The sequence below is a fragment of the Heloderma suspectum genome, chromosome 4 (assembly GCF_057233095.1).
Source record: "Heloderma suspectum isolate Gila_16-S chromosome 4, 16-S_ref, whole genome shotgun sequence".
NCBI classification, from domain to species: domain Eukaryota; kingdom Metazoa; phylum Chordata; class Lepidosauria; order Squamata; family Helodermatidae; genus Heloderma; species Heloderma suspectum.
Window position 1 is genome coordinate 160,650,117 of NC_139461.1, and position 18,800 is coordinate 160,668,916.

The 18,800-nt window shown below is 42.9% G+C and overlaps 1 protein-coding gene across 5 annotated transcripts in view; it reads right to left on the reverse strand.

The window, feature by feature from the left end:
* KAT14 (lysine acetyltransferase 14) overlaps nt 1–18,800 on the reverse strand; it is a 55,151-nt gene that overhangs the window by 11,882 nt on the left and 24,469 nt on the right. For all 5 annotated transcript variants that reach the window (XM_084854792.1, XM_084854795.1, XM_084854796.1 and 2 more), the window contains 4 exons: nt 10,667–11,226; nt 10,257–10,390; nt 7,595–7,770; nt 275–465 (listed from right to left, as the gene is read on the reverse strand). In XM_084854792.1, coding sequence (XP_084710918.1) covers nt 275–465; nt 7,595–7,770; nt 10,257–10,390; nt 10,667–11,226 — 1,061 coding nt within the window. The remainder of the gene's footprint in view (nt 1–274; nt 466–7,594; nt 7,771–10,256; nt 10,391–10,666; nt 11,227–18,800) is intronic.

Below are 18,800 nucleotides of genomic sequence, written 5' to 3' on the forward strand. Positions count from 1 at the left end.
GCTGTATGGAGTATAAGTGCCCTTCAGGATTTAAGATTGTGCTGCTACTGTGGGGACTAGGCAGCTGTAGCTTAATCACAATCACAACCAATGTTTTTGTATTTTGCAAGGGATGTTTCTCCCCTCTCAATGAATCTACAAAGCATTATAGAGAAAAACCAACTGAACAAAGTTGTATACAAATTCACTTGAGTAAATCTGCCCTATTTGCATTTGTACTTAAAGTAAAGGCACCGGACGTGCTTATCAAGAGAATGGATCACTTTCAAAGTACCTGAATAAGATGATAAATCATGAAGGTTGCAATCCCTGATCGTCTCCACTCAGGGTGAACAAACAGAAAAGAGATATATGCTTCATTGTATTTAACATCTGGCACCATAAAACCAAAAGCAACTATGACTTTTTTGTAAAGGGCAACAACACTGAAGTCTGGATACTGCAGGCATTCTGACAGGTCAATCCCTGTGGGATGAGAAAAGCAGACCCATGAACAATGCTGTATACAAGTGATATAAATGACACAAGTGATATAAATTCACCAAGACTGGCCATATAGAGCTCTCTCATTATTGCAATTTAACTTTACTATGAAGAGCAGTTTGCAATATCAAAAGGACTCAAAATGTAACTACAGGATTGAGGGTAATCCTGTAAGAAGTACACAGAGACTTTAAGGAGATTTTCACATCAAGGGAGGAGCATATTATTAGACATTAAATTTAAGTAATTAAGGGCATAATCCTACACATGTTTAGACAGAAATAATCCTACAACTCCCAGCATGGCTGGCTGGAGGATGCTGGGAGTTGTAGGACTTATTTCTGCCTAAACATGAGTAGGATTGGCCTTAAAAGCCCAATCCAATGCATGTTTATTCCCAAGTCCCACCAAGTTCAGCAGGTCTTACTTCAAAACCAAGTGCAGGCCTAATCCCAAAGAAAATTAGAATCCCATAGAAAAAAGCCCAAATCCCATAGAAAAAAATAGATTATTTAACTTTTCAACCTATGCTTTAAAACGTTAAAATTACTCAAAGTCATGACAGAGAATTAAAACCAGCTTTATTAGGTTACAGGATTTCATGCAAGCCAGTGCTGTGACATTGTTCTAATGGAAACAGGCCATTTTAGCCTAATATAAACTACTACTGAAATTTGTGGTGCAAATCTAGTTTTATCCTCTTTCTTTTTTTTTTTTTTAAATGCCTTTACATCCAGCTGGACAAGGCTGGATGAAATTCTCCCCTGAAAGCTACTGTGCAATTTTCTTATTTCATGTACTATTTTAATTTCAGCATAAAAAGCCAAATCCAACCAATTTAGTCATAACTAACTCCTACTGAAATCATTGAAACTTCAGTTAGCCATGATTAAGTTTCATGCCACTCCTTTCAACCTTTTGCCAGACACTACCCAAAGTTAACAAAGGTTAACAGTTACGTTTCATCACTGAACTGGAAGAAAATCGTAATTAATTTGTAAATTCAAATATTCAGCAGGAAAAACGGAGCATCCAAACAAGATGCATCCCTGGCAGATGGCTGTCCAGCCTCATCTTGAATGCCTCCAGTGTGAGAGAGCCCACCATCTCCCTAGGTAATTGGCTCCGTTGTAGTATTGCTCTAACAGTCAGGACGTTTTTCCTGATGTTCAGCCAGAATCTGGCTTCCTGTAACTTGAGCCCATTATTCCGTGTCCTGCACTCTGGGATGATCAACAAGAGATCCTGGCCTTCCTCTCTGTGACAACCTTTCAAGTACTTGAAGAGCGCTATCATATCTCCCCGCAGTCTTCTCTTCTCAAGGCTAAACATGCCCAGTTCTTTCAGTCTCTCTTCATAGGGCTTTGTTTCCAGTCCCTTGATCATCTTTGTTGCCCTCCTCTGAACCCTCGCCAGTTGGTCTGCATCCTTCTTAAAGTGCGGTACCCAGAACTGGACACAATACTCTAGATGAGGCCTAACCAGTGCTGAGTAGAGGGGAACTAATACTTCCCGGGAATTGGAAGCTATGCTTCCAATGCAGCCCAAAAGAGCATTGGCCTTTTTTGCAGCCACATCACATTGTTGGCTCATATTCAGCTTGTGATGGACAACAATTCCAAGATCCTTCTTGCTTGTAGTGTTGTTGAGCCACATATCCCCCATCTTGTAACTGTGCATTTGGTTTCTTTTTCCTAGGTGCAGAACTGGGCGTTTATCCCTATTAAATGACATTCTCTTGTTTTCTGCCCAGCACTCCAGTCTATCCAGATCACTTTGAATTCTGTTTCTGTCTTCCAGGATATTAGCTATCCCGCCCAATTTTGTGTCATCTGCAAATCTGATCAGCATTCCCTGCACCTCCTCCTCCAGGTCATTAATAAAAATGTTGAAGAGCACTGGGCCCAGGACTGAGCCCTGCGGTACCCCACCTGTTACCTCTCCCCAGTTTGAGAAAGTCCCATTGATAAGCACTCTTTGAGTCCGATTCTATAGCCAACTGTGGATCCACCGGATTGTTGTTTCATCTAGCCCACTTTGGGCTTGTTTGCTCATCAGGATATCATGGGGCACTTTGTTGAAAACTTTGCTGAAGTCAAGGTATATTATGTCCACAGCATTCACCTTTGATCAAGGTGACTTGATCAAAAAATGAGATCAGATTCGTCTGGCAGGACTTGTTCTTGACAAATCCATGTTGGCTTCACGTAATCACTGCATTGTTTTCCAGGTGCTTCCAGATGGATTGCTTTATCATCTGCTCCAGAATTTTCCCAAGGATTGATGTCAGACTGACTGGTCTGTAGATTCCAGGTTCCCCCTTTTTACCCTTTTTGAAGATAGGTACAAGAAGTTTGACTACCTAGACACCTTACAAAAGTCTTACATCTCTAAAACTGCCAATCTTATGAGGAACTACTGAGGTGTTTAGCCCCCCCCCCCTGCCCCTCCAAATCCCTTTCTGTGGCCAATAATTATGCCATACAATACATAAATGAAACAAGTATTATCTGTTGGGGAGTCATTTTCATAAATCCAGACTGTCCAATCTGATCGACTTTGCTGAGGCTTATCCCCTTTCTAACACCTCTGAATAAGGTAATGGGGATCATTCATTACATTTCAAAGTACATGGGCTGAAACTGATACCACTACCTAGAGATCACTTTCCTGCATCTTAAAATATCCAGTCTGACTGCTTTACGTGGGGCTAGTCCCAAATCAGACCATAACAATTTCGAAGGTACTTAATTGGAACAGTGAACATCAATTCTAAAATTATGAACCATCTTATAAATAAAGACCAAGTAAAAGGACTTGTATTTATTTATTTGGCTACAGGAATAAATACTGCATTTTTTATCAGTTATGAAAACGTTGAAAACAATGGACGTACAACCCCCAGAGAACCCAACACCTTATTTCCTCTCATACTTCAGCCCGAAGCCCCTAAGGAAGAGAGTGTGACTGTTTCATTCTCATCTCTTCCCAGAATCTTGGAAGTCTTAATCTTCTCCTTTCTTGAAAAGGCTGCTGTGCAGTGAAGCAATGAAATCCACATAGGGATTTGCACACTGATGATCCAAAAGCATCTGCTAGCTCTCACACATCTATGTATTTCAAATGGTTTTGTGACTACAAGCCTACTTTCATCCAAACAATTACCTCATCTCTTAAGTGTGAAATGACCATCTGTGCTATGGATGTGTATGGCAATGTTACTTGGTGAGGTACAAGATGTTGCAAGGTTTGGAATCTGTCTCTTTATGGGTGAATTCTAAGGAGCTCTCTTCATGTTACTGCATGTTACCATCCACCGTATGGGAAATGTAACACTTTTTTTTTAGGGTTGCATGCAATATTTTGGGACCAAGAATGGTGTAAACATCAGGCATCCACACTTTCACTAGAAACTATTATGAAGTGATCATTCCTTAGCACTCCAATGAAACTGGAAGGTCATCACATTTCTACTCCAGAAATTGCATACTGCTGGTCACGATAGCTAATGTTCACTCCTGTCTCATTTAGGGTCTTCAGGTTAGTCATTTAGGTAACTTCAGATTAACCATCCTGTGGGAAACAATGTGTTCATCATTGCTGCTCATGTTGCACAGTTTTACAAGAATATCTTGCGATGCCTCCAAATGCTGGAGGAAGCTCAACCTAGGATACGAAGAAGAAACACCGCATCAACCAATGTGCAGTCTATCATTGGTTCCTGACTGTCAATTTTGCTTTCAAATGTTCTTATGAGAATGAATTTATCAGCTGAAAGCATGGTCTTTACTGTTCAATTTACTGTTCAATTGTTTCTCATGCTGGCAGGTCACAGTTCAGAAGTAATGTCTTCTTTTCGAGGAGCCCAAGTTGTTGGAGGCATATCGCAAGATATTCTTATAAAACATTTCTCAAAATGCTTGTTCTCATGAAATATTGTGCCCATATTTGTCTGGCAGATATTGAATTGGTAGGTGAAAAAATTCCTGTTAGGTGACTTAAAGCATTTAAGGGATACTAAAGGAGAATAAGGAGAGTACAGAAAAGCGGAATTTTTTTCATCTGTTGTCACTGCAGAAGATGTAGGGTAGCTACCTTTGCCTAAATTGATGTTTTCAGGAAGACAGAACTGAGGCAAAACAGCGATGACAACAGATGAAGTTCTAGACCTTACTGACAAATTAAAAACTAACAAATCTTTGGGCCTAGATGATATCCATCCTAGAGTTCTTAAAGAACTCAAATGTGAAATTGCTGATCTTTTATCAAAAATATGTACATGTCCCTAAGATCAGCCTCTGTACCAGAGTACTAGAGAATAACCAGCAGACTTTTCAAGAAAGTTTTAGCGATGCTACAACTTTTGTAAGGTGTCTAGATAACCAGACCTTTTGTACCTCATGACATATAAACAGAAAGTGACTTTTGAAAGGTCACATAGAACATAGCAGAGCCAAAGGCAGCACAGTCATTTTATTTGTAAGCCACTCTCCTCTATACATCACACTCAAAGTGGTTCATATCTATGACAAAACAAAAATATAAATACAACTGACCAGTGGCAGTGCTAGTAGGGGCGCAAACTGTTAGTGGACATCGCTGAGGAGTGGAATCCTACTCCCATATACATTGCTGCCATCACTGCAGCAGATGAAAAGGAACTGGGAGGAAGCGGGAGCCGTGCCCAGAGTGCGCCAGAGAAAGTGGACGGGGCTCCAGCCTACAGCTCTGTTTAGCTCTAGAATGTTCCAAATGGCTGTTCTGCACAGGTGCATAACCCATATGTGTGAGCTACAGAGACCACCAGGAAGAAGAGCCATCTTTTTTGGAAACTGTCTTCCATGAGGCCTAGTGAAGACAATGTTAGACAAGTCAACAGAAAACCAGAGAGAGATGGTGCCACAGAGAGAGATGGTGCCTACCATGTTTGGGGGCAACAAAGATGCCAGTGAGACAGCCTGAGAACACCTGTGGGCAAAACAAGTGCCCCACCAAAAGGTAGAAAGTGCTATTCTTTTAAGTCTACCATAGGGAGCACTGCAACCACAAGTAGGGTTAGCAAGGCAGAGCCCAAAAACATAGAAGAACTAAATACCTGGAGCACTGGACATCGAATCAGCGAAACGGGGTGCCCCTTTCCCCTAATCAGAGGAACTCGCTCCTCAACAGAGCTGAGAACAGCAGTGGAGAGCGGAAAGCAAAAACTGCTGAATAACAGAAGAAAATGCTTGCTCCTCCAAAAAGCAGAAGCAAAAGCAGTATTCACACCAACCCCTAAAGGCAGTCAAGTAGAGAAACGGCTTGAATTACTCCTTAAGGCTCCCCAACAGCCTGAGTACATTACCAACTCCAGGCAGAAGGGGGGGGGGGTGCTCCAGAGAATGATCTGTCCCATGTCTGGGGGCAAGGCAGGAAGGGAAGGGAAGGACCCCTTCAATGGCCTGCAAAAGCCACAGAGTGCTGAAAGGGGACGGTGAGGCCGGCTGTGAGGAGGCTAGTGATCCCCAGGAGATAAGCACCTCCTTTGTGGCACTGGCAGTTTCTTTTTTTCCCTGAAGTCTGTTCTTCAACACAGCACATATTCTGCAAATAGCCTCTTTCTAAACTATGTGGAGGCAGGATAAGATTTGCCTTAGGAAGGTGGAGATGCCTCCTAGCTAGTGATGGGCAAATCTGTCAATCTGTCTTGTTTTTCACCTCCAAGCTTGCTGCATCCCAGTTCAATACAAGCTCCCCCGCCCAAAAAAATTGTATGCAATTATGTGCACATTTTTCAAATATACACATTTTTGTATGCATGCATATCTGTATGCATTTTAGAAACAGACACTGTTTACTTTGCATATTGTTCAAATATGTACATGCTGTTGAACACATTTTTGTTTTATTTTGCAGAACACTTTGCAAGCTTGGAAATTTATGGATTTTTGACTGCAAATTGTGTTTGGATCAGTGTTCAGTTCTGGGAGGTATAAATCAGATAAATCTATTAAAAAATATCGATGAAGCATATTTCTCATCCATCCCTACTCCTTAGTCTTTTTTCCTTTATTTAAAATACCCTGCCTCCTGCTGGGCAGAGCAGAGAGCATACAGTGTCTGGACCACTCGATGGTGCTAAGTAGAGAACAAGAGGATATATTTTGCTGAATAATATACATAATGCCAAATTGCCCAGTCTGACTGCCCATGTCTGGCCTTGACCCCTGACCCCGTGGAACAGGGGCAATGGGGCCCAATAATGACACCCTAAGGAACAAAGCTACAAATGGGTGCTGCTCCTGGTCCAATGCACCAGTTTCAGCCATGTTCCTTATGATATTTAATTAACCAAATTTGTTATTCCTCCTGAAGTAAATACCTTGGCATGGGCTCTTGGGGTATAAAATGAAAGACACCAAATAGGATTCATATTAAAACAAACTATAGGTTTATCTAAAATATACGAACTAGGAGAATATTAATTTAAGATAAAATCCTTATATGTATGTATATTTTTATTTTACACACAGAGAAGCTAAGTATACATTATGCACAAATGCATAAATTAGGGTCCCAACACCTTTTCTTTTGCTTTTGTATTTTAAAAAGCATCTTCATGATGCTGAACCTTTTTCCTGCCCATAAGCTATTATTTTCCTATTTCCCTCACCCATCCACTTTCCCCCTTCAAAAAGCATGTATACCCTCAGTTTGAACCCCACAGGGCAAAGCAGCTGGGGAGCAATTTGGAGTGGAGAAGCTGTGGGCTTAAGCACACGCGCACGCACACACTCCCACTGTTTCCCCCCTTCAAAAGCTGCTTTTAGTAAATAAAGAAATCAAGAACAAGGAAGTGGCTTCAACGTTCAGTACATCTACTGACATGTCACGTGTACATTCATCCCATTATTTCCTTTGTCCATCTAGAGTAGAGGTGGGCGACCTGTGGCCCTCCAGATGTTTTGGCTTATAACTCCCATCATCCCTAGCCAGCATAGCCGATGGTGAGGGATTATGGGAGTTATAGGCCAAAACAATTGGAGGGCCACAAGTTGCCCACCCTTGATCTAGAGTCTAAACGTAGACTCCCTGAAGTTGTCCACCAGCTAGACCATCTGATAAATCCTACCTGGCCAGAAGAACTCATGGCACATGGAGTTAATAGTGGGAATGTGATTAGGGCGCACATAACAATAATCAAGGGGTGCCTCTGGCTCAGCAGTCCAGCTGGGATTATTCTTGTGTGAATGGGCTCGAATCTCAGTCAGCAGCCGAAGTTTTGGGGGCTTAGTCTCATAATCACGCCTGCAGAAACACAAACAATATTGTCATTTCTACAGCATAGCAGCAATCAGACTGGGTCAAGCATGTAACGAAGACATGAATGCAGTGCATGTAAGACCAGCAGTGGGCAGATTTTTTTTGTTGCCAGTCATACAATGGCAGCTTCAAGGACAGAGCAGTTATAATTACCTGATGCACCCATGAGTCATACATTGGAATATCTGCCAGTACAAGAAAAAATTCAAATACAGATACTCTGGAGCAAGAACTCTAACAAATGTTTAAAAAATGCTACACAAAATTACACATCTAAGGGGAGAACAACGGGATGCAACAGTGCTCCTTGCTGAAAAAAGACAGACAACTCACATCCTTTCTTGCCCTTAAAAACAAGACAAATAAACAAGGGCTAAAAGAGGAGGAAAGTGACAGTCTGACTATGGGGAAAAATGTGTCAAAAACACCAAAAGCTACAATGGACCCAATGGCAGACACAGCCAGTCAAATCAAACAACTTCACCAAGACATCAAACCACTGAAAAGATCAAGTGGCAGATACTGGAAAGACTGACAGAAGTCTCAAATGCAGCTAATGAAGCTTTGAATCTCAGGCTAATCTCACCATACTGGAAGCAGCTAGACTGAAAGGAAAAACAGAATATGAAGATGCAGATATTCCAAGATCTATGCCCAGAGACCTTGCAGAAAAGAAGGGCTCTTCGCTTTTTCACTGATTTTCGAAGGCTGACAGGTATAACTGGGGACACCCAGTGACAATAACGGTACTGAAGGCAGGAAAATTTTTCTCAGCATCGACTAGGAAGGAAGCAGATTGCATTGTGCATATTTTTCATTTGGAGCCAGAGGTTCAACAACATCCAAGGGATCAGCCGGTTAGAGAGGAAATGGCATTAAAACCTGAAATCAACTAAAAAACAACAATCAACACAGGACTTTGGAAACAATCCGGAAGAGGTCTGAGGCAGTACGTTGGGAGTGATTGATACTGAATAATAATTGATACTGACTTCCTTATTTTAGCATTAGTAATAATTTGATATGTTTTTTGAACTACATAGAACATTAAGTCACAATGATGAGTGGGGTGAAAGCGCTCTGGAAATCATCCTCCCTCTCTCCCTGCACCCCCATGCTCATTTTCCCTTTGGCCGTTCAGGAAGCCTCCAAATGGGGCTCTTGGGCAGTGAGAAAGGGGATAATGAGTTGTGTTGTTGTTGTTATTAATCATTTGGTTTTTATTAATGTTATTATGGGATATACACTAAAGGTTAATTTAGTTGTTATGGTTGTTATGATCTGTTCAATGACCATCAGACACACAAAAACCATTAACTCTGACAAGGGAAATATAACAATTTCAGATCATGCCCCTATCTCAGCAATAATCAGAACAGGCCAACCTCAGTCCAAATCATACACACAAAAATTAAATCCAATTTTATTGCTATGAAAGGACTCAAGAGATAAAATAGCCTCAGAATTAAAAAAGCTACTGGGATGCCATGAAAACTGTGATTAGAGAGCATTAATGTTCCCTCTAATTCACTGCATTAATGAATTGAGCCAATTAAAAGTGGGAATAAAAGAAATCAATTTTTGCAGGCTTCGGTCAGTTCTTAATATTTGATAATGATAATAGAAAACTGCAAAGCAAGGAGTTATTCACATTTCTTTAGGTGGCAGCTAGGCTACCTATAGAGGAAGGCAAGGAAAGCTGAGACGCTATTTCCAAATCATAACCACCAACAAAGGGGCACAACTGGCCAGAGGCAGCCCTTCCACAATGGCAAAAAATAATATATGATCAAGGACCTGGAAGCTTATACATTCTTTCCATGGAGTCATTTTCCCTTTCAAAATATCTGGGATTGCTTATTACCTGTATTTTGTGTACCAAGGTGAGAATCACCACTGTCAAGGGATACAGGAGAGGAGGGAATGCGTTCTATAGATGTACAACTTGTCATTGTCACATTATAATCTGATGCTTGCTCTGGGTAGAGCCCACTTGGTTTGTACAAGTCACCTTCAGAAGGACTCTTGGGCCCAGTTCAGACATAATGATCTCAGTCTAATAAACCATTAAGTAGCAGTATGGAAAGAGGAAACGCAAGCAAGTCATACGTCCTCTTTTCGTGTGTTTGGTCTAACACATAAAGGGGCAAGTTGCACATCAGCCCTGCAGGGGGCACTCCACACCGGGTGCCCATATGTCTCTCCATGGCTATGGATCCCCTTGGCAGTCGAATCATCTCTGCCATCTTCAGTTCTCCATTTGTAGAATGTGGATTACAGTGATCATAAGGTAATTTTTATCCTACCTTTCAGACTCAAGTCAGGTCCTCAAAGCTGTTTGCTCAATGAAAGTAATCTACAGTTAGCAATGATGATTATTGTACTTATCCACCAAGTCAAATAACAAATCTGAAGGGAAAAAAGGAGAAAAGCAGCATGCTCCCAAATGAAAACAGCTTGGTGGTCTGTACCTGATGTAAGGTTTCAAGACACGAGATGTATAGGGACTGATGATGCTATGGTCAGTCAACTCATCTTCTGAGCCTAGTCGGCACAGAAATTTTGTTGCCATTTGTCGAAACCCCTTCACAGCAGACAGCTTAGTCTGTAAAACAAGATAAGACAAAACAAAAAGGCAAACTAGGGAAGAAGCCAATGACTAACAGCAATGTTGTGACAACACACTGTAACAAGATACTGTGGATGCAGATGACATCTGCACCTGAGGTGTGGTAAAATTCTATGGACAATGATTTGTAGAGATTTATCAAAAAAATAGAACATAAAAGGCCCCTGCCCTCTTTGCAGAAAGGCCCCTGCCCCTATCCCTATCCTGACCATGGGAACTACTGAAAGAATAGTCGTATTTGGAAATATTAACCTGGTATCGATCCAAGATTCGTAGGTCCTGACTAGTAGTTCTGTACACTGCATAACCTGCTGGCAGAGAGGCAACACTTCCTTCCTTGGCTCCATAAATCCTATCAACCAGGAGAAGAGCAGCATTCACAATATTGTCCAAATCTAAGAGGGGAAGACCTTTTTCTCGCTTGGCCTGTCGGACTATCAGCTTGCGCCTCAGTCTACAAGCTTCAGGGGTCATGGCCACAGCGTTCGGGGAGGCCTCCAAGCTCCTCAACAGAAGCTTTTCTTCATAGATACTAACAGGCATGAACTTGGCCATATGGGGCTTCACATCTTTATGGATCAGCCGTGTCTTCCGTTTGTCTCGACCCTGGTCCTGAAAGGCTGCATGTGTATTATCAGGGTTTTCAGCATAACCTTCCAGCCTTCCTATTTTTTCTTCCTCACTCTCCAGCTCTTGCTTAATCTGCTCAGGTGTCTTCACCTTCTTTCGGATCATTCCCACTGGCACACTGGGTGGCGGGATATACTCTATTCCTGGGTCTATGACACCATCACCTTCCATCTCTTCGTCATCTATAAACAGAACAAAATACTTCACAAATAGTGACAGTATAAACAATACAACGGGGTGCTCTTCTTAGGAGACTGTGGCGTTAATGTGAAAAGATACACAGCAATTTCCTTAGTTTCCCTAAGTAAGATTCAGTTTGGCACTGCCCTTTCCAGACTAAACTGTTAACAGTCAATTCCTCTATTTGTTATTTTAAAGAGAATTTGATTTACAAAAAGGCACTTATGAAAATCACACAGTTTAAGAAAAGTAGATCCAAACTTGCTCTGAACAAAGTAGCTGAAAGAGGGAGGAAGGTGGGCCACAAAAGCCTGACGGTGGAAAAGCTGGTTAGGCCCTGCTCTGTTACATGAGTATGAGCAGGATGGGCAATGACAATAAGCCAATAGATGTACATTAGGATTGTGGTCAGTAGGATAGTATGCAAAGATGGGATTCCTGTGGGGGGGGGGGGGTCCCATTTATGTCAGCAAGCACCAGAGCAAGCAATGAAAGATTAACCCCTCTTCTGGCAGAAGGAAGGGCCAGCAAACCTGATGCCCCTTCCTGAAAGGGTGACCCTCCCACTTTCAGAGCATAGTTAAATGCTCTCAGGGAACCCTGGGCCAATCATACTCCGTCAGTCTAAGCTACCTCACCACAGAGCTGCTGTGAGGATAAAAGGACCATAAACTTTAAAGGAAAAGCAGAACAAAAATGTAATAAATAAGAAAGCAGAAGGTTCAAAAGTAATTGTAGTGGAAACAGTATCCAGAACTAGCACCCTTAACAGGGCAACCAAAATTAAAACAGCAGCAGAGAAACAGAAAAAGGCAAAAGAAAAAAGGGGGAGGGAAGGGGGAAGATGGTACCAACTGGAATCTTAAGGAGTCCTTAACTGGCACTAATTCAGTATGCAGCCTTCCTCCTGAGCCTCCATCCTGGATGTCCTGTCTTTCCTCCAGTCAGAGAAGGAAATGCTCTATTCAGAGCAACACTGGTCCACCCTCCTTAAACCATCCAATTCATAGGTTCAAGAATGGATCCTCACGGCGAGTCCAACTTCCCATTGCAGTCAGATAGCAGGAGAGCAAACATGTCCAACAGAATTTCCTACATACCAGGGCAGGATAAAGAACACCAGACAGAGGACTGCTGGAGCACCCTCCTGTCAAAGGATGTATCTACCAAGGAATAGGTATCAATTCTAAAATGTCTCACAATTGTTGAAGGGGTGGCTGAAAGTACCCACTCTACAAATTTCTTTCAATTGGGCACTGGTACTAAGGTCTATAGAGATGATCTTTACTGTGGCTGTGAACCCCATACAGCAGGAGGGATGCTTGAGAATGTATACAATGCTGATGGACTTCTTCACCCATAGACCTATAGTTGATCAAGATACGAAAAGACTATCTGAACACCTGGATTTTCAAGATCTGTGAAAGCATATCCTAATACTACATACACCTTGTGCCACAGTTGCTCCCAGCCAAGAGAAGGGTTCATAGTGAAGTCAGGAAATGCCAGCTCCTGGCTATAATGGAATACAGAATTTACCTTTATCAAAAACAATCAAAGGATCTTTAACTTTTTTGGGCTAGGGGGCATATTTGGAATTCTGAGAAAGTGTTATGAGTGCTGCCACAAAGTGACTGCTCATTCACAAAATAGATGCCATGGTGGGCACGGAACAATCACAAAACACCCAGAAAGGCAAACTGGTGATGCTCAAAGACAAGTAACTTGCTTAAGAATCTGAATACAAGACAAATATGGGGTCTAAGCCCTAAACATAAAGCCACTCCTTTGAATCCACAGTTTTCTGCTTCAACAGAAGCCCATTTGACAGAAAGGTAAATTGGTCACACTCAAAGACAAGTAACTTGCTCAAGAACCTGAATACATAGCAGAGGTGTGGTCTGAGCCCTAAAACACAAACCCGCTCCTTTGAACAGACTGTTCTCTCTCGTGCTCAGGATCACACACCACAACTCTTTTCCTTCTTTCCGTCTTACCCCACAAGATCCACTCACCCCAGTCACGCATTTCTCTCAGGATCACACCTGCCCCAAACTCTCTCATCTCCCCCACAACAAATACCTCATACCCAAGACACACACAAACCCCTTTCCCACTTTCTCTCCCTGCTGCCTGCAATTGGGCTGACCCTCAAGCCACCCAAACTCCTCCTGTTGCTCTCTGCAGCTACCCCATCCCTGGTCTCATCCTTCGCCATGTCAGGTCACCCTACAGCCTCCCCACCCCAGCCTCACCGCTTTCTCCTTCCACTCTACAGTGTCACCCCCATGTCTCCCCTGGCTTCACTGCTGCCATCCTGTAGTCTTCCCCCTTACCTAGCACTGCCAACTGAGTCCATCTCTTCCTTCCTTTTTTTTTCAGGTGGCCTGGAGTGCTTCAAAGCAAAGTGGTAGCCTCCAGCTGCGACCCATCTTTACTTCCTAAGAATGTGTCTGGATTCATTTACAGCCCAGAAGCATTCAGGGGAATAAAGATAGCAGGCAGCTGGAGGCCAGCAATTCACTTTGAAGCATTTCTGGTCACCCACAATCGTTTGAAAAATTAAATAAAAATAACAATTAACAGGTTTCAGTAGAGCACTTTGTGGGTGCAGGGGGAGGTGTCTGTGGGTACCATGTTGCCTATCCCTAATGCATACAGTGGCGAAAAAAGTTTGTGAACCCTAACACCAATTATGGAAATTCCATAGTTGTACCATGATAGCTTTTGTGAATCAAAACCATTCCTTTTCTAAATATCCAATAGGGTTAATATTAACCAATTCCATGTCTTGTGAAATAAAGCCATGCATAAATAAGGCAAACAATGAGTACTTGCGAGTCAGGGTATGTGCAAAAGTAAGTGAACCCCTGGTTGCATCACCTCAATTAAAGGGAATAATTAGAATTAGGTGTTTTAAGTCATTAGGTAGATCTTCGGGGTCAGTTTGGGAGGCCCCACCCTATAAAAGGATCAGAAACTTTGTAAGTTTGGCCTTCACCATACGTTTGTGTGGAAAGACGTCATGCCACAATCAAAAGACATCTCTGAGGACCCCTGAAAAAACATTCTTGCTGCTCATCAGTGTAGAAAGGGTTACAAAACCGTTTCTAAGGATTTGGGACTCCACCAATAGACAGATCGCCTACAAATGGAGAAGGTTCAAGACTACAGTCACTCTACCAAAATCTCTCCAAGAACAAACCAGCACATCATCCAGGAAGTAAAAAAGAACCCCAGAGTAACAACCAAAGATCCACAGGCGACTCTCACCTTGGCTAATGTGAGTGTTCATGACTCAACAATCAGAAAAAGATTGAACAAGAATGGTGTTCATGAGAGGATAGCCAGGAGGAAACCACTGCTCTCTAAAAAGAACATTGCTGCGCATCTGCAGTTTGCTAAAGATCACATAGATGATCCCCGAGACTTCTGGAACAATGTTCTCTGGACAGATGAGTCAAAGATAGAACTTTTTGGCCTCAGTGGGAACCGTTATGTTTGGTGAAAAACCATCACGGAGTTCGAACCGAAGAACCTCATCCCAACCATTAAGCGTGGTGGTGGGAATGTGATGGTTTGGGCCTGCTTTGCTGCCTCAGGACCTGGATGGCTTGCCATGATTTGACACAACCATGAATTCGGCAGTGTATCAGAAGATTCTAGTGGAGAATGTCAGGCTATCCGTCCGTGAGCTGAAGCTGAACTGAAAGTGGGTCATGCAACAGGACAATGATCCTAAACAGACAAGCAGATCTACAGAAGAATGGCTGCAGAAGAAATTCCATGTTTCAGAATGGCCTAGTCGAAGTCTGGACCTAAACCCCATTGAAATGTTGTGGCAGGACCTGAAGCAAGCTGTTCATGCAAGGAAGCCCTCAAACATCACTTAAGTAAAGCAGTTCTGTAAGAAGGAATGGGCCAAAATTCCTCAAAACTGATGTGAGAGACTGACCAACAGTTACAGGAAATGCTTACTTGACGTCATTGCTGCTCACGCAACACACGCACACCAGGGACTGAATCTGAAGGTTCACATACTTTTTCACACATGGATATTGAATGCTGAATCAGTTGTGGATGCATAGCTGTTGAAAAGCATCATGTTTGTGAGTCATTTGTTCACTCAGGTTATCTGTTGTTCTTTATCTAGGATTATGGGGTTAGAATAAGATCTAATAACATTTTCGGTTGGAAATACGTGACAATCCTAAGGGATTCACAACCTTTTTCTTGCCACTGTAGCTCTTTTCTAACTGACAATGCCCCTATCTCTTGGTGGTGGTAAAGGTTACGAGAAAACCACCTTCCAGGTAAACTCCCAAAGCAGATGGATCTGGAAGGGTGCAAAGGGAGGTCCTGTAAGCTATCTCAGAACCTGAAATCCCATTTAGGAAATTTGTGGATGGTCAGAGAATTGACAAGAGAAGCTTCTTCTCAGAAAGCGTTCCCTTGCATGATAGCATGACAGGGAGGACCAGCCCATCATACATAGATATTGCCTTCAGAGTATGACCCTGTCCAGTTCTGACTGGAGGAAAGACTGGAGATCCAGTATGGAGACTGAGGTGGAAGAGACACCCATATATTTCCCTTTTCCTTACACTTGCACCACCTCTGGAAACCCTCCACATCATATTGTATATCTTGGCAGTGGGAGGCCAGTCCTTATTTGCTGTTGGGGCTACTCAATCTCTAGGTCTGCAGCTGTAGCCAGGCTGGATCCAGATGAAGTATTGGCCCCTGGAGCAACAGTGCACCTGACTGGGTATGGCCATGGCTCCACTGTGTTTAAGCTTATCAAGTTTAAGCCAGACAGTGTCCATGGCCAGAAAGGAGCATTGACTTTAACCTCTTCCCATAGGAATCTTACCTTGCGCAGTGTCCTCATTAGGAGGAGACACAGAAGCAAGTGTAGAGCAACCTTTTACAGCCACATCACCGACAAGAGTGCCTATCGCCTCTGCTTCCTTCTCCCGGAAGAAGAAATGAGCTGTCTTGATGCTGTTGCTAAGTGCAAATAGTTCAATCACCAGCATATATTACATGTGAGTGAGCCTCTGAAAAATATTCCTGGTGAAAAGCCCACTACCCTTGTTGAGGGTCTGTTAGTTCTGGGTGCCCATATGCTCCTGAAAGGAAGAGATGGTTTTCCACTGCCTGGATAAGATGAAATGAACTTCTTCCTGCAGGGTACCTGAATAGGTTCTGCTCTGACAATTGATGTGAGCCTTGAAAGTAACACTGTCCATATGGATCAGGGCATGCTCATGGAACAGCTTGCCCAAGAATGTCTGAAGGACAAAACTGGCAGCTGTCAGCCCCAACCAACCAACTGGATGCAAAGATTCTGCAACTAGCCACTGGATTGCTTCACACTCCCTTTGCAGTGGATCCCCACACTGAGAGGCTCACTTTCATAGTGACATATATGTGAAGTGGTTCCCTCAGGAGCATCCCTATAGCTAGATTGTGGGGTTGATCCACCAATGGGGAGAAGTTCTGAACTTAGGGAATCCTGATCTAAATCAACTGCTTGAGAGAAATCTGTTGTTGCCAAGGCAGCAAGAGCCACTGAATGGAAGCTTATCCAGGAGACCATCATCACTTCCTGCAGGTAAGCTAGACATATACGCCTGACTTGTGAGGATCTTACAAGTCATTGATCAGATCTTGTCTCTCCTATCCAGGAATAGGAAGATTATCTTTAGATCTATGACCAAAAAAACACCAAGGCATACATGTCTGTGTTTTGGATGAAGAGCACTCTTTGTCAGATATGCCATGATCACAGAATCATAGAATAGTAGGGCCTATAAGACCATCGAGTCCAACCCCCTGCTCAGTGCAGGACTCCAAGTCACAGCATCCCTGACAGATGGCTGTCCAGCTTCATCTTGAATGCCCCCAATGTGGAAGAGCCCACTACCTCCCTAGGGAATTGGTTTCACTGTTGTACTGCTCTAACAGTCAGGAAGCTTTTCCTGATATTCAGCCGGAATCTGGCTTTCTGTAACTTGAGCCCATTATTGTGCGTCCTGCACTCTGGGATGATCGAGAAGAGATCCTGGCCTTCCTCTCTGTGACAACCTTTCAAGGACTTGAAGAGCACTATCATATCTCCCCTCAGTCTTCTCTTCTCAAGGCCAAACATGCCCTGTTCATTCAGTCTCTCTTCATAGGGCTTTGTTTCCAGTCCCCTGATCTTCACTGCCCTCCTCTGAACCCTCTCCAGTTTGTCTGCATCCTTCTTAAAGTGTGGTGCCCAGAACTGGACACAGAACTCCAGATGAGGCCTAACCAGTGCTGAGTAGAGGGGAACTAGTACTGATGTTCCAATAGGGAGGTTATTTCTACTATATCCTTTTTGTCCCATTTGCTGACAGAGACCCAATCAGAAAGCATCAAGATAGGACACCCCTTGGCCTAATATGTGCTACCAAGGCCATCATAATCTTCAGAAATACACAGATGAGTGCTCAAACAGTAGTACTGCGTGCTAGTACATTGATACAGGTAAACCTTAAGAAGCAAGACGAGCCAGGAATATCAGGATGTAAAGAGGTGCTTTACAACAGATGCCATTAAATTAGCTGGTATTATCTTCAGTGTTTCCATCCAGAATTTTCAACTCTTTATGAACTGTTGTTACTTTTATAAAAGTGATAGGCATTTGCATTGATAATGCATGCACACAGACTCTGCATGCACATCAGTCTGTGTAAGCTTACCACCAAATACATTTTAGTACACGTAAGCATGACTTGAGATCTGCATGTCAGTTGGTATGCATCCAAGGTCTTGGTCAATACTTGTAATTTCCCATTCATCTCACATGCTGTTTTCAGCAACTGTAGGTTGTCAAGGGTCCTCTTGATACAATCTCTATTAATATATTTCTCTTCCGTCTGACCAGGTCTGAGCATAGATGTCTTTCATCAGACAGTAGGCCTCCTTTTTCAGAATTTTGGAGGCGTGGTTGGCGAGTAGCCTTTGTGCTCGCAGTTTTCCAGACTGGGTTGTCTGCTGGGCAGCTCTTTTCTTCATTGTCATCCAGGATGTCCTCATCTGGTGGCCCAACCGTAGCATGAAAACAGGCTTTTGCCTTATGAATGGTATTGGCTGAGTATGTGGTGTCCTCTCAGCAGACCAGTAGTGAAAACCTAAGCCCCAGTGATATCTAAGTTTAGCATTCCTGAGTTTAGCTGTGATGTATCAGAATAATCACTTCTTTAGAAGAGTCTCCGCACTCAGGTCTTGAAAAATCGTAACACATCTGCCTTTAAATGTGAAAGGCCCAGAGTTATGGAGTGCCTGTATCAGCACCTCTTGGACTATGAAGTTTGCAAAGCAAACTACACTGTCTCTAGGCCTCTTGCATGATGGGCCCTTTCTATCCCTGCTGCTGAAAGCTGCAGGTTTGGGGTGATGTCAGACAGCCAGTGCACCACAAATTCTGCCATATTATTCCCCTCCCCCAACTCTAGAATGCCACAAAATACCAATATTCCGGCATCTGCTTCTGTTTTCCAAATCCTCAAGCTTCTGACACCTGTCTTGGGAGGCCTGCATAAGT